This window comes from Canis lupus, chromosome 6 (genome assembly GCF_003254725.2).
Source record: "Canis lupus dingo isolate Sandy chromosome 6, ASM325472v2, whole genome shotgun sequence".
Taxonomy (NCBI): domain Eukaryota; kingdom Metazoa; phylum Chordata; class Mammalia; order Carnivora; family Canidae; genus Canis; species Canis lupus.
This window is the reverse complement of record NC_064248.1, coordinates 43,752,592-43,770,797: the sequence shown is the minus strand read 5'-3', so window position 1 is coordinate 43,770,797 and position 18,206 is coordinate 43,752,592. Positions and strand designations below refer to the sequence as shown.

The window sequence follows — 18,206 nt, the reverse complement described above, 5'->3', positions numbered from 1 at the left end:
CACTGCTAGGCCTGAGCTGTGTTTTTTTTTTTTTTCTTCTTCTTCTTTTTTTTAATATTTTAAAATTTATTTGGCAGAGAGCGAGCGAGTGAGCACAAGTAGGGGGAGCGGGCAGGCAGAGGGGGAGGGAGAAGCAGGCTCTCCACTGAGCAGAGCCTGATATGAGACTGGACCCCAGGACCCTGAGATCATGACCTGAGCCAATTGCAGACGCTTAACCGTCTGAGCCACCAAGGCACCCCTGTGTTTTCTTTCTGTCTTTTTCTTCTCTCTTAGCAACACTCATAAGTCACTTCAGAGGCAAAAATAAAGTCTCGTAGCTCTGGGAAAGAGCATTGCCTACAATGGGATCCTAACCTAGAACTGGTATATGCTCCTTGCCCAATACGCTAGACTCCTGTTTAATTCTAACCATTATCTTTTTATGTGTTATTTTGCACTTGCATGACTTGCAGGCCTTGCAGACTTGCAGGTCGGCCATCATCTCATCATGTTTTACAAACTTGAAAAATAGTGGTAATTTACCCAAGAATATTCTAACCTAGACTAACATAGAAGCAAGCAGCCCCTTCTACATGCACTGGAATTTTCTTTTCCAAGGTGACTACATTATCTAAGAAAAAACCCTAGTAGGTTTCAGCAGTTGAACTTCAATCTCAATCTCCACCCAGAATCCAGAGTGGACTTGGGCATTAGGGCATTAGCTTGCTTGCTCTGTTTCCTCCAAAACATTTTAGAAGTAATGGAGATGTCAGTGCCCTGTCCAATCAAGTATCCTAAGTAATATTTCTTGGTAAAAATTACTTTTAGATAATATTTAGCAGCATACCCGAAACCATGAACAGAGGTAAGGACTATAAAGGCATCCTGCACAATCCTCCTTACCACTTCTGAGAAGTACAATGTGCAGAAAAATAGAAGCAACGTTTTAATTATGGGTTGGTTAACTCTTAATCAGGATCTGGTATAAGATAAGGTATATTTGAAGAATCATTAAAGCAAAGATATTAATTTCTAGGAATTAAAATTAATAATTCAACTCAGAAATGTAGGAAAATGTTTGCTGTGTTAGGAGTTACTAGTAGTGGTGGTGGTAGTAGTAGCCACAGCAGTAGCAGTAGCATCAGTTGTAGCTGATATTTATTATCTACAATGTACCAGTGCTGTGCTGAATGCTTAAAGCTCCTCATTTAACCTTAAAAACCATCTTAGTGTTCTTATTTTATATAAAAGTCAGTACAAAGTACATGAAATACTGGGATAGCATTAAAAATTTGACCTAAGATTATAATCATGCTGCATGGCAATGACTGAATAATCTTGGGAGTCCAGATCATCACACAATTATTGCTGCCTGACATACTAACTCACTCCCTCATTTCTTTCTTGACACTTTATGAGATCTTCCATGATCCCCCTACATAAAAATAGCAAACTCTCATCCCACACCTGCTGAGTGGCCCCATTAAAATATAAGCTCTCTAAGGGCAGGGACTTGTCTTCTCAACTGCTATATCCCAGTCCCTACAGTGCCCTGTCTGCGTTGGTATTTAATGTATATCTGTTGAAGGAATGAATAATTGATAAATAAAATCAAACCCCAACACAGATTAATTTTAAATGACTGATTTGCTTTTACTTCTTGATTGTAAAAGGGTTCTGTGGCATGCTCACCAGAGTCTCTTAAAAAGACTGGGTGGGGATATTTGACCACATGATTCTGTTGAAAAATGCCCTGCAGCTCATACTGATGTTCAATTCAAAATCATTCCATCGCCTACACTTTTTGCTTAAAAAAAGGCAAAGGGCCTGTAACTCCATTCCTCATAGCTAAGTAAGTTTGAGCATTAAATATTAAGTTCAAAATGTGTTGAACATTAGAGACAAATTTTAGATTAGGCAACTCTGCTCATCGGTGGACAACATCCTCTGAACACCTCCATGTGCCAAGCATAGAGAAAGTGCTGGGAGTAACCATGCAGTGCGATATGATGGCTAATGACCTTCCACTAATATGGGACATCTGCTCTTGCTGATTGCCAACCTCTCCCACCTTGGCTTTCTAGAACTAAGTGAACTCAAACAAACAGGATTTTTAGTGTAACTGACCTCCTTGGCATCTTTTATCATCTCCTGCTGCTAGGAAGGCAAAGTAAAGGACAGTAGAAAATTATACTTTTCACTTGGGGAAAAAAGGCCGTAACTTTGGCAGACTTAAGAAATTCATAGGAAAGAAAAAAAAATATATTTGTAGGAAAATTGTTTTTCAAGGAAAAACTTCTGTTTTTAAATGAGGGAAAATTATGTTCTCAATGAGAATCTAAGATAATTGGGTACAACTGGGCTGAAAAGCAGAAAGATAACTTTTTTTTTCCTTTTTAAAAGTAGGCCCAGCATAGAGCAGAATGCAGGGTCTGAACTCCCAACCCTGAGATCAAGACCTGAGCTGAAAAAAAAAAAAAAAAAAAACCTGAGCTGAGATCAAGAATTGGATGCTCAACCAACTGAGCCAGCCAAATGCCCCTAGAAAGATAACTTTTAATAGGTGTTAAAGTTTCAAAATAAAGTGTGCTCTGACTACTTTCATTATACAAGCTTAGTCATTTATTACTGATCCTTGTGAAGAAAACAGCTATTAAGTTATTCAAATAAAAAAATCTGTCAGTTGATGTGACAAATTACTTGTATATTTACTTATACACAAGAGTATGAAATTTTACTGATGTTGTTAGAGCCCTGAATGTTACCTGTTTCCCTTTCAGTTTCTGCTTTCAGGGGAAAAAAAAAAAGTTAAAGTTATTTTACACAAAGCAAATTCTTTTTTCAAATACCCCTAGATATTCCTGTTTTGCTTAGACTAAAGATTCTAAGAGTAATAAAATTGTATTCATTTCTCCTCCGAAAGAATTTTACTTAAAAAAAAAATTGATATTAACATAAGGGAAGAAAATCACACTTTATTCATGGTGTTTTTCATCACAATGTTCTCTTTACTTGCCATCTCTACCTCCGGGAAGATTATATGATATTAAACAGTGATGAGAAAAAGTTTTGACTTGAACTCACACTCCAACTATCACATGCTTCTGGATGGTGTGCTAATCTTTTGTGATTAGCTGTGGCATGGTGCTCATTCTGCAGGAAGGTGACTGAGATATACTCGTAAACACTGGCCATCAGAGGAAACAGGCTTTAGCCATTTCAAAATTCTGAAACTAATCATTAAAATAGGATCATAGGCAGATTTGGGATACCAGGTGAGATGGGCTGGTTGCACACCAGCCTTGCTAAGATACCATTAACTCAAACAGCATTATGAGTACAAACAGGTATGAGTTAAAAAAGAGTTTGGCTACTATAAAAAAATCCATGAAAAGTACAAAACTTACATATTCACATACCCTTTACACTTCTGATGGATTTCTAAACACAAACACAACTTTTGATGAGGCACAAAGAACTATGTCTAGACACAGTCATAAACATTTCTGTTTGTCCATCTGATTTTGCTTAGCTCCACAAAAAGCCCTGGCTACACAGAGCAGCATATTAATGGGCTCTATTTCAAAATTTGGAATGAAGATGTTTCATGTTACTGTGCCTCCAACCCTTAAGTGGTAGCAAATTGCATTCTGAACTGCGGTACTCACAGCTGTTGCCTGCTCTATTACCCCTCTGCCCAGCTGAATGTTCGGGCTCCTTGTACGGAAACTGTAGGGTCGTATCCAAGGTTCTGAAACCTTCTTTCAGAGAATGATGCTTGTAGTACTCCACAAGTTCCTTTAGGATGAAAGAATTAAAGATTACTTTTGATAAGGATACTTTTATTCTCAAACACATGAACTCCTTGAACACATAATTATATACAAGGGGAGGATGTTGATATAATATGAAATTCTCCATAAGTATATGGACAGGTACATAAATGATAATCTCTGGATGTACCTGGCACCTAACAATCATCCTTGTGACTCAGGCTGGCCACTGATAATGTGAGTTACCTCCTACTGTTATTCACGGATAGAGAGCATCCTGTTAGTCTTCAGTCAGATGCAGCCAATGAAAAGAAACCATACTAAACTTTAATTGCAGATCAGTAATTATTGTTCTTATTTATGAAATACTTGCTTTTCTAAACAAAAATAAAGAGAACAGCTGTTTCCTGAATATATAGCAATTTCTCGTTTCCTGCATTTTCTTTCAACCTAACAGAAAAACAACCTTGATTCTAAAAGTTCTTTTTCATGGTGAACCAAAATTGATAAACCATAAATGCTACCTGACATTCTTTCTGGCTTACAGTGAAGTATTAGTGCCCCTCCATAGCTCTGCATAGCATCTGCTACTATACAGGTCAATAATGTAGTACTTTCCCTTCTCCCTTGTATCTAATTTGCCTTAAATGTATCCAAGCCTAATAGAATAACCATCTACCAGTCTTTCATGCTAAAATTTCAGGCAATTTCTCTTCAGATGTTGGTTTAATAGATTCTGCACAAATCTGAATCCTTCTATTTTAAGTAGAAAATAATAATTAATTCATAATGGAAAAATGCATATCATTATTGGATGAGTACTATAGGTATGATGTTTCTTAGAAATACCTGAAACGAAAGGCATTATCACTTTTAACCTATTTGGTACTTTTATTACTGTTTAAAACAAATAGTATAAAAGTAACTCATTTCTTCTAAAAAACCACACTGTCAACAACTCAGTACCTCTATTCAGTGGTTACGTTCAAAGTTTCCCAAACAAATCAACTGAGCCAAAAATCACCCGAAAGAAGCAAAAAGGAATTATCAATGATTTCTATTATTTATGATTTACATTATTTACAACTAAACTTGGATGAGTTGCAGAATGCATTGTGTGGGGAGTTCCAGGGGTCACAAAGATTATGAAGATAAAGCTATTGCCTTCTAGGACTGCTCACTCTTGAAGGGAAGTCAGGGGTTATGGGTGTTCAAAGGTGACTGAGAGAACTTCCTTTTGTGAGCCCCGTGGAGAGGATGAGGGAACAGTTCATAATGGCGGTAGCTTGTCTTAATTTGAAGAATAGGCAAAATTTCAGACGCCAGGAAGGAGGGAAGGATAGTCTTAAGTAGAGCAGTCAAACTAGAAAGAGGGGACTGAGTAACGGCCATATTCATAAACAAAAAGCCAGCATGGTTTGGCTGACGCACTGGATGAAGCAAATGGAGATTCTTCAACTCCCATATCTGTAAAACAGGGATAATATATCATTTCACAGATGATAGTAAAGAATGTATTTAGAGTGCCTGGGACATGTGAATAATCATAATTATCACCAATCCCATGCGCCAGGACTATTACATGGCTTTGCACAATCTCCACACAATAAAAATAGGAGGCTTAGTCCTCACTGATATGCTAATCACAACTTGTGCAAGGTTGAACAGCTGACGTCTGTCTCCAAGGCTTGTGCTCTTACATTGTACTATTAGCAAGTAATGTCTGGCAAATGTAAATACACAACAATGGAGGCAAAAGGGAAGGAGCATTTGCTAAGTTTCCACGATGCACCAAGAATTTTATTTTCCTAGATCTAAGATGCTACGGTTTTACATACTTTATAACTATCTCTCCCTATCTCTATTTCTTCTTTCTTTCTTTTTTGAGCCCAGATTATGGGGGTCTTTGATGAAGCAAAGGAATTTATAATCTGACCAACTTAAAAACAAAAGAAAAAGAATTAAAATATCATATAGAAGTTTCTATCCTCGAAATGGCTTCAATAAAAAGAATATGGCACTTGTATTATTGTGATTTTTTAACATGGTTTGCAAAGGCAAGGCCTAGAATTAAATTCTACAGACTAATAAATTCTAGAGACTTATTTAATGCTTTAAAAAATAAAATTAAAAAATAAAAAGCAAAATTTTTTAAGGTCTCTGCAAGAACTGTACACATATATATGGTTGCTGATGCAAACGCAAATGATATCAAAGTGTTGTTCTTTTAGTCTTATTTAAACTAAGTAAAATGTGTTCTTTAGCAAAAATACAAAAACAAATCTGAAAGTAACTTATAAACCAATAACTTTGAGCATAAGTGTAATTTTGTTATAAATAGTATGAATTTTATGCATTATATTATAGATTAGTATGAATTAAGGTTTATGTGAAGTTGGCTAGAAACCAGAAAATTATCATACTGAAAAGGACTTGGTGATCATTTCATACCTACCCATCTCCAAATTTTATGGGAGAAAAAATGATTTTTCTAAGGCCTAAGGTCATGCAGCTTGGTAAGCTGCAAATACTCTTTTATCACTTCACTAAGCATGGAAGATATTTTAGTTCCATTTTTACAGTCTTATGAAGGTAAATCTTCCTTCATGTCTCTAACTGGGTAGAATTAAATTGTGCCACCATGGGTCTTTTCCAATTTATGCCTTTTCTGCTTTCTGTATTTTAGTCTAATCCACCCCTGCTTTAGCAGTCATTGACCTTCAGGTACTACAAGTAAATAAGAAGACTCTAAACAAAAGAAATCGCTAAGCTTTCCTTATCTCACACTGACACAGCAGTGTCAACAATTCAAGTCTCTCTGAAAAATAATGAGTGAGAGTCAGTCATTCCAATTACCAAGGAAACAGGCAATGGAGATGATTTATAAACAGCATTTGGACATGGATTGCCTGGCATACATGAAAATTAGAACAAAATTAATGCCTTGTAATCTGGATATAGAAATTCATTTAGAATTTGAATTTAATGACTAAGAAAAACAAAGATTTTGATTAGCTAAGCTATTGAAACCCAAGGGGAAAAGCTTAGGTCATAACCACCTAAGGTCAATCTTCTCTTTGAGAAACTGGCTAATTTAAAACAAGTTCTGGAGTTTGCTCCCATTTCACATGCTTTCAAAATTGAAATTTAATTCCAGGCCCTTATAATAAGTTTCATAGGAAGAAGCATATAATTTTACCACCCATAATGAGAGGACACAACTCAAATGCACAGACCATTAGGTACTTATATTGGAAACTGTGTTATTTGACACCAGCGTGATACAAGGTAACTCCTTGAAGTTGTAAAATCCTGATTTAAAGAAGCTCCTACATTGTCAGAGTGAAGTCAGAGGTGCCTATTAATTCTCTCTTCCCTTCCAAAGGGGCTGCTTACTAAAAGAGGAGCCACTCCTTCTGATCAAGTACCCAGGTGGCACTTCAGAGTTTAGGTTTAAAAGACAACACTACTGTGAAGTTCTTGCTACACATGGATTTACAAATTCGAAAGCTTCTTTAGAATAGTGGAGTCATTTTCAATTCTGCAAAAATATAATGGTTTCATATGGTAAGGACTCAATATCAATCTGTTCAACAAATGAACAGAAACAAAGAGGAGGGGCAGCTCCAGACTAGTTCCATGGTCTCTTTAGCAGTTTTTACAGTAATCTGTTAAAGCTGACAAAACTTTTTATCCAAGACAGAGTTATTTAGCTCCTTTTTTTCCACAATTATTGTATCATTTTGCTAATATTTTTTAGTTTCACTGTAGTTATGCTATTAATTCTAAATTCCCTCTGGGGCGCCTGTGTGGCTCAGAAGGCTGAGTGTGTGCCTTCGGCTCTGGTCATGATCCTGGGGTCCTGGGATGGAGACCCCATCAGGCTCCCTGCTCAGAGGGGAGCCTGCTTCTCCCTCTCCCTCTGCCCCTCCCCGGCTAGTGCTCTCTCTCTCTCTTAACGAATTAACAAAAAGAATCTTAAAAAGCATTCTGAATCTCTTCCATTTAACCTGCTGTGCTATGTGCTTCCTTACATAAGGTGCTTTTCTCCAGATATGAAGGGAAAAACATATGCCTGCATCTCTAGCAGTGGCATTTATGATATTTTATACATACCATACAAAAAGGGGAGCTTGTTTTAGCTCTGCGACAGTACTTTTAATTCCCTTTCGAGAACATCACTGCAGAAACTTTCACTGCTCTCTGTACACATTATTTAAGAATTCGGGGGCGGTGGGGGGGGTGCTATGGCTTATGCTATAATCATAGCTTTATATGTAGATAGGAACTCGAGGACCTATATTCATTAATCCAGGTCGTAAAGTATTTACTGGCTTTTCACTTCTCAACTTAGCTTACTTTCTGGAGCTGAGCTAAGGGACACAAAGCTGAATTGATTGGCCCTTTCCAGTGACTATTCCTTTCATCCTCTTTGCTTGTCTCCTCGGATGGGAGTTCCTTTTGTTACTTTCAAAGTTGGCAAAGCTGGCAGTCATCTTTGGCCCTACAGCATTTTTTTTTTTTTTTAAGTCTCACATTCACTGTAATACCGTGGAACAGCCTCATTATCATCCATGGAGGTGAAAGCTCAAGCTGATATGTCTTGCAGCGATGGAGAGACCCCTTGTGCATGCTTTTATCAAGTCTCAGCTGGGGCTGTCATTCATTATTTGTGCATCCACTTGCCACCTCCCTCCTAGGTTTTCATTTTAGGAAAAACCTCCTCAGGTCCAGTTCTCTGTGCACAGCCTGCTTGTTCCAACAGAACATAAGCCTCTTCCAGCAACATCCTGCCTAGATCCTGATTACTAATTTGACAGGGCTCACATTTTCTGGGACATGATTTTGCTGCCCATCCTAAACTCTTGAATTGGGAATGTGATATTTACGTTCAGAGAGGTTTTCTGACTTTCCTTTCAACTCAAGATGCTTATTTCTTTAAAACACTAATCCCTGTCTTGAAGCAGTTCTGAATTTTTAGATAAGGCTTTCAAGCTGGCCTATTTCGTAAGGCTCTCTTACATTCAGTTTTAACTTTAATGTTTAACATCTGCAAAGTGCTCTGAGATGTTTTCCAGAGGATGCAGTATGTATCATTTGATTGATGGCTCAATCAATGAGTGGTCCTTCCCAATGTTACTCAAAGTACTTAGAAGTATGCTTACAAATGTATCTTGTATCCTGTGTCCAAATTCTTCATTATCTCAAGAAACTCTCTAACTTGAGAAACAGACTTGAGACCACTTTTAAAGAAATATGAACTTTACTGTCAGCAATGCATACATAATGCCATATATGGCCTGTTTTTATGACATTCATAATACGATGAACTAATGAAGCTATTAAGTGGTAATTTTTTAATTGTAAGAATAAAATAATCTTGGTTTATTTGAAGCAACTTGGTAACAATGTACTATTTCAATTTAAATATAAAATTCTTATGAAATACCAACTATTTGGTAAAAACGTTACCCTGTTAATACTTAATTGTCCAAGGTAATGATGCAGAATCATACCACAGATGATTTAAAATAGCAGAAAATCCAAAAAGCTTTTCTGTTTGACTTTATATTGTATTTTGCATGAAATGAACCTAGTGAGAGGTATTTTACCAATTAGTTTTTCTGTTATTAAAAATACCTTCCTCTGTTGGAATGAGGAGTTAGAGGCAGAAGGAAGAAGGGAAAAGATGCATGTTAAAGATCTGCCCTGTCACTCAAACACAAGGCAAAACACAAATAACTGAGGGTTGACTAAATTTGCCTATTGTTCTAAGAATCATAAATAATGTGGAGTCTGAAGTATTATCTAAAACTTGCAAACTTAATTTACAGTGAAAAATAGGAGTAGGGCAATATAAAACTTAAATGGAATTCTTAGAATTATCAGGATTCTACTGCAAAATTACAGGATTCTCTTAAAAACAATTTTTCAATGCACAAAATTTCCAAGAAAACAATAGAATTAAACTGATCTTTCTAATAAGAGCAAAATAAGGACCACAGATTGAAAAGAACTAATCAATGCTTACCATTAAACTTTTAAATTTTCTATTTTCTGCAATGTGAAAAAAGCCATCTCTTGTTAAAATCTTGATGTGCTTTGCTTCATTATTGTACCTGTGGGCAACGAATAACGTATGAATATAAATGTGTTTTTAATCAGTAGAAATCAATAATTACCAGAGGGCATGCCCCAATAAAATTATAGGAATTAATTCCAAAGACAAAATATATACCTATGCCAATACACTGGTGACAGCTAATTAGCAAAATATATTTACTAGATTGGTTGAAGATACAACCAATATTTGAAGTGAGAAGGGGGGGTTAGATTTGACCAATCATTATGCCCAATTTATTGGGTAAGTTCAGTTTGAGAGTACAGAAAAACAAAATAAAATAAAACAAAATCTAGTAATATACATATTTAGAATTAACAAGGAGCATATACATATCAAATTACCAAAATACAATGTTATGAAAGAAATCTAATATGCCAATTAGCAGCCTATAACACTTAACACTGTTTTTCTAACAAATATTTTCAAGTATTAATGAACTGTCTGGATAGATGCATTATTTCTGCTGCAATTAGAACCTTGGTTTTTAACTTCAGTGTTATACATGTCAGATGGTCTATGCAATTATGAAAACAGGAAATCTATTTCTATAAAAGTACTTGTCCTACTTACTTAATGCTAATTGCATATTCTCCTGACTCTTTGGTCCTGTGCCTCACAAGGTAAGTACTATTTACCCTATTAATAAGTTCAGTCTCTGCCTGCAATCTTTCCATTGCTCCAGCATACCTGAAAGAAACAATGACATAGAAAATTTGGGTAATAAAAAAAAAAAAAGAAAATTTGGGTAATACACCTGGAACACAACAGAAGCTAAAAATAAGTCTCTGTCAAGATTTTAATTTAGTGGCAGATTGAAGCTGTTTTTACTTCGATCCTAACTAATTACATGACTTCAAAAAATAATGCAGAAAAAAGTCCTGCTCTACTAAGCTAGCAACAGTGAAGTGAACAGTGCCTAACACTCAGTAAGCACCCAGTGAATATTTATCAAATAAATAAATGGGGCAAAGTGAGGAGTGAGCAGGCACTGGGTTAAGAGAGAAATCTACAGTGAGTTTAATAATAAAAAAGAAAAAGACTTGTAGGGAGGGACTATTGTGCACAGGACATACACACACACGTGTACACACACACCCTCTAAAATTTCACCTTTTCTATACATACTATGAAATGAAACCTACTTTGAGCATCTTTTTAAGATAATTCCAGTAACAATTTAAATTATTTTTAAATAATTATTTTGGGAGATACAGGATGAATTCTTACGATCCACAATTTTGTTAACCAATTTTCTTAAGAGCTTAGTAGTAGTTAAAATTTAATTTTAAAAGGTAGGTATTTTCAATAATAAAATTCAGTTCCTCCTAAACTATCTCCATCTTAAACATACCCAAATTCCATAACAACAACAGCATTAATATGAGGCCCAACTCCAATGTTAAAATACTCTTTAGTGACCCTTTTCCATCATTTACAGGTTTTACATTTATTGGCAAAATATGATAGAGATTTTAGGCAATAAAAGTTAAAGGGAAAAATTTTATGTTTAGATTGGCTCTCTCAAAACATGAATTAATAGACCAGAAAATTCTCTAATTCACACATAGACTTGGGTAACTCCGTATGAATACCCCCACCTTTAATTTATACTAAATGTTAGTTTAAAATACAAGTTTATTGAAGAAAGATATGGGAGATGTCCACCAAATATAGAAGGAGAGCTAAGGGCATTTTATGCAGATGGTACCTTGAGATAAAAGTACTTATGATAACCCATGAACTATTAGTACCTAGTATAATCACTCTTCCATCTTATCTCTCACTAGTTTCCAGCCTTCTTTCAGGTTCAGGAATTCACCAGCCTCTTTTTGATGTTAAGAATCTTCTCATAGATTCTTTTATTGCCTGGAAAACACTCACCCAATCCTCACATTCCTTCTCATCACTCAAGCTTAGAGTGACCTTCTCTGACCATCCCAGCCAAACAATGTTGTCCTGTATCTCACACTTCACTCCATTATTTTTATTATAGTACCTTCATCTCTTTCATGGCACGTATCACAATTAATGTATAGCATATGCATTTTTATCAAAGTAACACATGAACATAGTTTCTAAAAGTCAACTCCTACTGTAATAATGAAAAAGCAGCATTACCCCATCTAATCAGCTTTCTGTACCAAGTCCCATTTTAAGCATTTTATCTTTTTTTATCTGTGCTTGCATATTTCTAAATAATATAATCAAACTACAATTTATTGATTTTAGGCATCAGGAAGGAAAATCATTTATTTTCTATTCATGCCCATTCCTTCATGGCTCATTCTTCTTTCCTTAACCTCTACAAAGCCAAGCTATCATCTGGCCTGGTTTTATCATGTTTTCATATTCAAAAAAGAACATCTGACATCCACAAAATAATTCAAGTTTTTGTTTGCTCAAGCCTGTCTTACAAATTCTCTCCAAATTCTCCAAGAGAATGATAAACCCCTCAATAATGTACTTTCTCAACACCATTTACTAAACCTGTCCATTTTGTTCTTTGGAGGCATTTATTTCTTCTGAGCCCTCTATCCTCCTGGTGTAGTCAATACTACTTGCTCTCTGAGCCTGATGAATTAATATAGTCCTGGGATATCCCTTTTTTTCTCATTTCCTGGATTCTGTATCTCCTTTGTTGGTTTATTAGCTCATCCTTCAGCTTCTAATAAATGGATACATGGGTTGTAATACTCAGTCTCACATCTAGAAAAATACTTTTATTTTACTTCATACTTAATTCAGAATTTGCCTGCGTATAGAATTCTAGGTGAGAAATTACTTTGCTTCTCAAATTTTGAAGCATTGCCCTATTGTCTTATCACTTGCAACTGAGTGCCATTCTGATTCTTTGTATGTGATCTGATTTCTTTTTCTCCCTGGAAGCTTTCAGACTGTTTTATCTATATTGTAAAATTTCATGAAAATGTGCCTTCCAGTTATATGCCATACGTTTCAGTTCCATATTGTCCTGGGCTCTCAGCAGCATCTTTGATTTAGAGCCATATATCCTTTGGTTCTAGGAAACTTTTGCCTTATTTCTTTGATAACTGCTACTCAGTTTTCTCTTTCTGGAACTCCCACTAAACAAATGCTGTACCTCCTGGATCAACTGTCTAATTTCCCTATCTCTTCTCCCATATTATCAAATTATTTCTTTGATTTTCTGGAGGATTTGCTCGACTTTGTTTTCCAACTCCACTACTTAGTACGTAATTTAGAAGAGCTCTTTCTTGTTTTCTGATTGTCCCTTTCATAAAATACCCAGCTCACTTCCATAGGTATATTGTCATATCTTAATTCTGAGAATATAAAGGCTTTAAAAATAAATCTTTCTTCTCCTTCTAATGTCTGTATTGTCCTCATTTGTTTTCCCCATTTATTCTGTTCTCTAGTTCACAGCTTTTCTCAAATGTCTGGTGGTTATTTGTTGTTTGTTTATATTTAGGAGAGAGGCATCTCTGCGGGGGTGGGGGCACCAAAGTAGACTCGATGGGTAGGAACATAATCATTTGGCAAGAACCTGATTCATGGGGCTGGATAATACCCAAATGTTAGGATTTTAGGTTGTTGTTTTTTCTTAAAAAAAAAAAAAAAAAAACTGAGTCTATTCAGTTCCTTGAGAGAAAAATCTTCCAGATTCCTGTCTGCATGCAATGAGAGGGTAGTCTGTGTGTATGAGACCCAGCTGTCACAGTATTGGAACTGAACTATACAAAGGGACAGGGGATCATCATCAGTCAGTATGCAGACTTTCCTTAATTTGACTACTCTGCAGTATAGCATCTCCCTCAATATCTGATGGGATTGCTCTTTCTCAGTGCAAGCCTCACATGGCTCAATTTTTCCACATAATATGCCTTCTAACTCCAGTGTCTCCTGCTAAGGTAGGGGAAAGTAAATTGTCTGACTACTTGGAAAATGGGTTAGGAACCCTGGCATCTGCATCCCGTTCTTCATATGGTTTTCAGACAATTCCCCAGTTTTAGGCCCCATGCTTCATCCCTGCCTTCATGATACACACACTCTCAACCCTCCACACACCATCAGATTACACACAAAGAATCAGAAATCAGAATGGCCTCTTTCTGCCATCTTGGAAAGAGGACTCCTAAAGGGACAAAGGAAGGCTGTGGTCCAAGGCCATCTTTTCTGTCTACAAGTAGGGTCTCCAGAACCAGAGGGAACACACAGCTCTCTTATAATTGAAGGTGTTTATGCTCAAGACGAAACTGAATTCTATCCAAGCAGAGATGTGCTTATGTACAAAGCCAAGAACAACACAGTGGTTCCTGGTGACAAACCAAACAAAACCAGAGTAATCTGGGGAAATGTAACTCATGCTCATGGAAACAGCGGCATGGTTTGTGCAAAATTCCAAAGCAATCTTCCTGCTAAAGCCATTGGCCATAGAATCTGTGTGATATTGTACCCTGAAAGGATTTAAACTTAATGAAAAGTAAATAAATAAAGGCGTGAATTTGTTCTTTGGAAAGAGAGAAAGGAAGAAGAGAGAAAGAAAGAAATCAGAATGGCATTGAGTTGGAAGTTAGAAGACAACAGAGCAATGCCTTAAAATCTAAGATGCAAAATAATTTCTTACCTAGAATTCTATACCCAGGCCAATGAAGATAATCATCTTGATTTTCTGTTTTATTTCATGGCCTACCCAAGAGGCAAAGTTTACCTTGCAAGAATAACTTGTTTTAAAATGGAGATGTAATGAACAGACAATGCAGTTAGTGGATAGGCAAATTCTCAATGACTTGAGAAACATGTCATCATTCAACATCATTTTCTCTAAATAGTTCAGAATTTCCAAAACTGAAGTTTCCAGATTCTGACATACTTGACCATTTTGTTTCACAGAGAAAGCATTTCCCATGAAACTGTCTAAGGGTGAATAAATTGTCCAAGTTGCTTAAGAAAAAAAGTAACTTAACAATTTTACTATGAATTATCTTTATCTGTTCCCATATTCAAGGCTCTTCCCTGACCTGAACGCCTTGATTTTTTTTTTTTTTATCATGAGGAACAATACTATTCTAACTGGTCATATTTTAATTAGAATATCAGCAAGGGTGCATTTTAAAGTAGTGTTAAAAAACTAATCTCCTGTGCCCTGAATGGTTCCCAGGTATTTTATTACTTTATTTCATAAAACCCACGTAGTTTGTGGCATTTAGTTAGTATTTATCTCTAAAATCATTACCTTGTAACTATTATGCCTAGTTATGTAAAAAATAGTAAAAAGAATAGAAAAGGAAGCTAATCACCACACTCTCATGATTTTACAGTTCCTGATGTTGTTCACTTTGATTATTCATGCTATCAGCTCTATTCTCCAAATATAATTCCTGTCAGGATCATGGCTTTTTAATTCCATGTAGTTCTCTGACTTCAAATTTGTCTTAAATTAAGTAAAAATGTTACAAAGCTTCCCGGGTTCTATCACAAGCCTGCTACAATTTCTTCAGCAACCTCAGGGAGGAGGTCGGAGAAAGCAGGTTAAATAGCTACAGAGGGCAGACGTGTGGCTGGGGATAGCAAGAGGACTGATGGGACAATCCCATACTTTGGACAATTTAGTCCTATAGCAATCAGGCATCTTCTATACTTTGGTCATAGAATAGAAAATGATCAGAATATTTTAAAAATATCAGACAGTTCGGATGTTCTATCTACACCTGCAAACTGAACTAGTACTATACACTCTCAGAATCTTATTTATATACATATACTGATATCTAATTTGTATGCATATACTTCGTATCCAGAAAATAAAACAGATGCAGTAATTTTAAGAGAAGCCAAACATAAAATCCAGGGAAATAAATATAAATAAGTAAATAAGCCTGCATTTTGTATTTTGAGAGGCAATATGGCAATGTACAGATGGCCTAACTTGGAATCCTAGCTCTACTGCTTACTACTTGTGTAGCCTTAACCTTTGTTTCATCATCTGTAGTGATAATAACAACCTTCCTTAGAGAGATGCTGGAAAACAAAAGAAAATAAAACATGTGAGGTACTAAACATATAGTTAAGTGCTTGGTATACACTAGTTATTATCATAGGATGATCATAACTATCCTTGATCCAAAATAGACTTTTTTCCGTTTGAACATATCACTTCTTCTTAAACTCATCAAGTCTAAAAAGTCATAATCACTATCCCCTTTGCTTCCTTGTTTCTATTAGTGATAATACTAGCCTCTTCTAAGTGGTAAGTGGGCTCCATGGAGACCCCAAACTTTAGACATGGATACATTCTGCTCCTTTCATATTACAATTTAGGATCTACTATCGTTTCTGGGCTTATTTTTAGTTTTAAACAATGGAATCATATATTTTTTTTCTCTGTTTCATGAAATCTACTCTTCCAAAATATAAGATACCGATTTACCTACATCCTATTCCTTTCTGTGGCTATTATAAGCTTTGAATTTAGAGTCAAATTTGTGCAAGCATACACACATGCATACACACACACCACTTTGATGAAGTTATGGAAAGGTCAGCAATATATAAATTCATTATGGTGTTTTGTTGTATCTGAAAACACCTTTAGCCAGGACAAATAGAAATGGACTGTGGTTTACTACCCTCACATTTAAGGCATCCTCGAGCTAAGGTTATGGTATTTCAACTTAGCTACATAAACATTTTTAATACTTACCAGGGTTGGCAAGAATAATCTACTGGCTTGGGCACCTAGGATATAAAAAGCCAAAAAATAGATTAAGTTTACTTAAGGGAAGCTTTTAGGAATCAATCATTAATTGAGTTTAGCTGACTCAGCTCTATAAAACCCTAAATAGTACAGTCCTGGAACTATCCATTGGCAATTTTATACAGAGTGAATCACAGTATATGTCAGATAAGTAGAAAATAATTCATTTCACTTTAATTCATTCTTTCATTCATTTTACCGCCACTGTACCTCCAAGTGGAGAGATAACAGGAAAAACATGAGTTGGAAGCTTTTGGGTTTTATTATCAAGGCAGTTTAATCCTATCATAGAAAATTAAAATGAAAATGTTAGGACAACCAACTAGACTCTGCTTTCCTAGAAAACAGGCAAAATAAACAATATATACTGGATATAGACTCTTAGTTTGTATCACAAATTCTAACCTCAAATTTTGAAATCTACCAACTGGCAAACCTTTTATTGATGGAAAGCCTTGGGAAATACTCGTTTCCCCCTTTTCTCCTATGGAACTTTTGCACATGAGAAAAACGTTACACTTACTATGCAAAAAAAGGCAGAAAAAGAAGAAAACTTCTAGCTGTTGATTATAACTAGAAAATGAACAAAGCCAAAGAAGGTATACTAATACTAATACTATACTATTATACTATACTAATACTCCAAGAATAACAAAACACATACTATTAGAAGAGAACAAAGTTTATAAATTCCTAAGGAAAGACAAGGAATATGGACAGTTTATTTAATATTTAGGAATTTTTCATGGATCACCTGAGTCTTGGATGTGTATATCCCATAGTATTCCTCGGCCTTTTCATATAAAGTGATTAAAAATATGGTTACCTTTAATTTGTAACACAGTTCTGATCAATGTAAAATTGTCTCAGCTTTGTCAGTTTTCATAATGGATTGTTACTCTTTTGAACTTCCAGGTTAATGGTTAATAGTTATATAGGGATCCCTGGGTGGCGCAGCGGTTTGGCGCCTGCCTTTGGCCCAGGGCGCGATCCTGGAGACCCGGGATCGAATCCCACATCAGGCTCCCGGTGCATGGAGCCTGCTTCTCCCTCTGCCTATGTCTCTGCCCCTCTCTCTCTCTCTCTCTGTGACTATCATAAATAAATAAAAATTAAAAAAAAATAGTTAAAGATAATAAAATTATCTTTCTGGTCAGAGCATTTCCAAAGTTATCGGTATTTAAATATTTTTATTCTATGGAACACATGTTTAATTTCACCACCATGTAAAATCCTGATACACAGAAAATAACACTTCGAGTATATTACATCCATTCAAATCCTGAAAATATTTTTTACATCATTTTGTTCTCACAGTCCTCAATCTTCAACAATTTCTCTTTAGAAGATACACATGCTTCTGAAATCTAATGGAAAAATATTCCTCCTTCCCTAATCTTTAAAAGCATGCTTATTCCTAAACCAATCTTTCTCCCTAGAGAGTGGAAACAAAAAAGCAAACACAAGAAAGGAAACAAAACCAACATAGAGGGGACAGAGAAGGGAAAAGAACTTCAACATATTCCATGGATTCCTTTGGCTAGGGAATGCTGCAGATTCACAAAAAAATGAAGGGTATATAACATTCTAAAGC

General features: G+C 35.7%; 1 protein-coding gene and 1 pseudogene across 4 annotated transcripts in view; one reads left to right on the top strand and one right to left on the bottom strand.

Annotated features, from left to right (window-relative positions):
• Window positions 1-18,206, bottom strand: part of VAV3 (vav guanine nucleotide exchange factor 3) — a 352,019-nt gene that overhangs the window by 19,119 nt on the left and 314,694 nt on the right. For all 4 annotated transcript variants that reach the window (XM_025417450.3, XM_035717928.2, XM_035717929.2 and 1 more), the window contains exons 22-25: window positions 16,559-16,593; window positions 10,450-10,566; window positions 9,787-9,874; window positions 3,651-3,780 (exon numbers count right to left, since the gene is read on the bottom strand). In XM_025417450.3, coding sequence (XP_025273235.1) covers window positions 3,651-3,780; window positions 9,787-9,874; window positions 10,450-10,566; window positions 16,559-16,593 — 370 coding nt within the window. The remainder of the gene's footprint in view (window positions 1-3,650; window positions 3,781-9,786; window positions 9,875-10,449; window positions 10,567-16,558; window positions 16,594-18,206) is intronic.
• Window positions 11,537-14,326, top strand: LOC112679029 (60S ribosomal protein L35a-like; annotated as a pseudogene).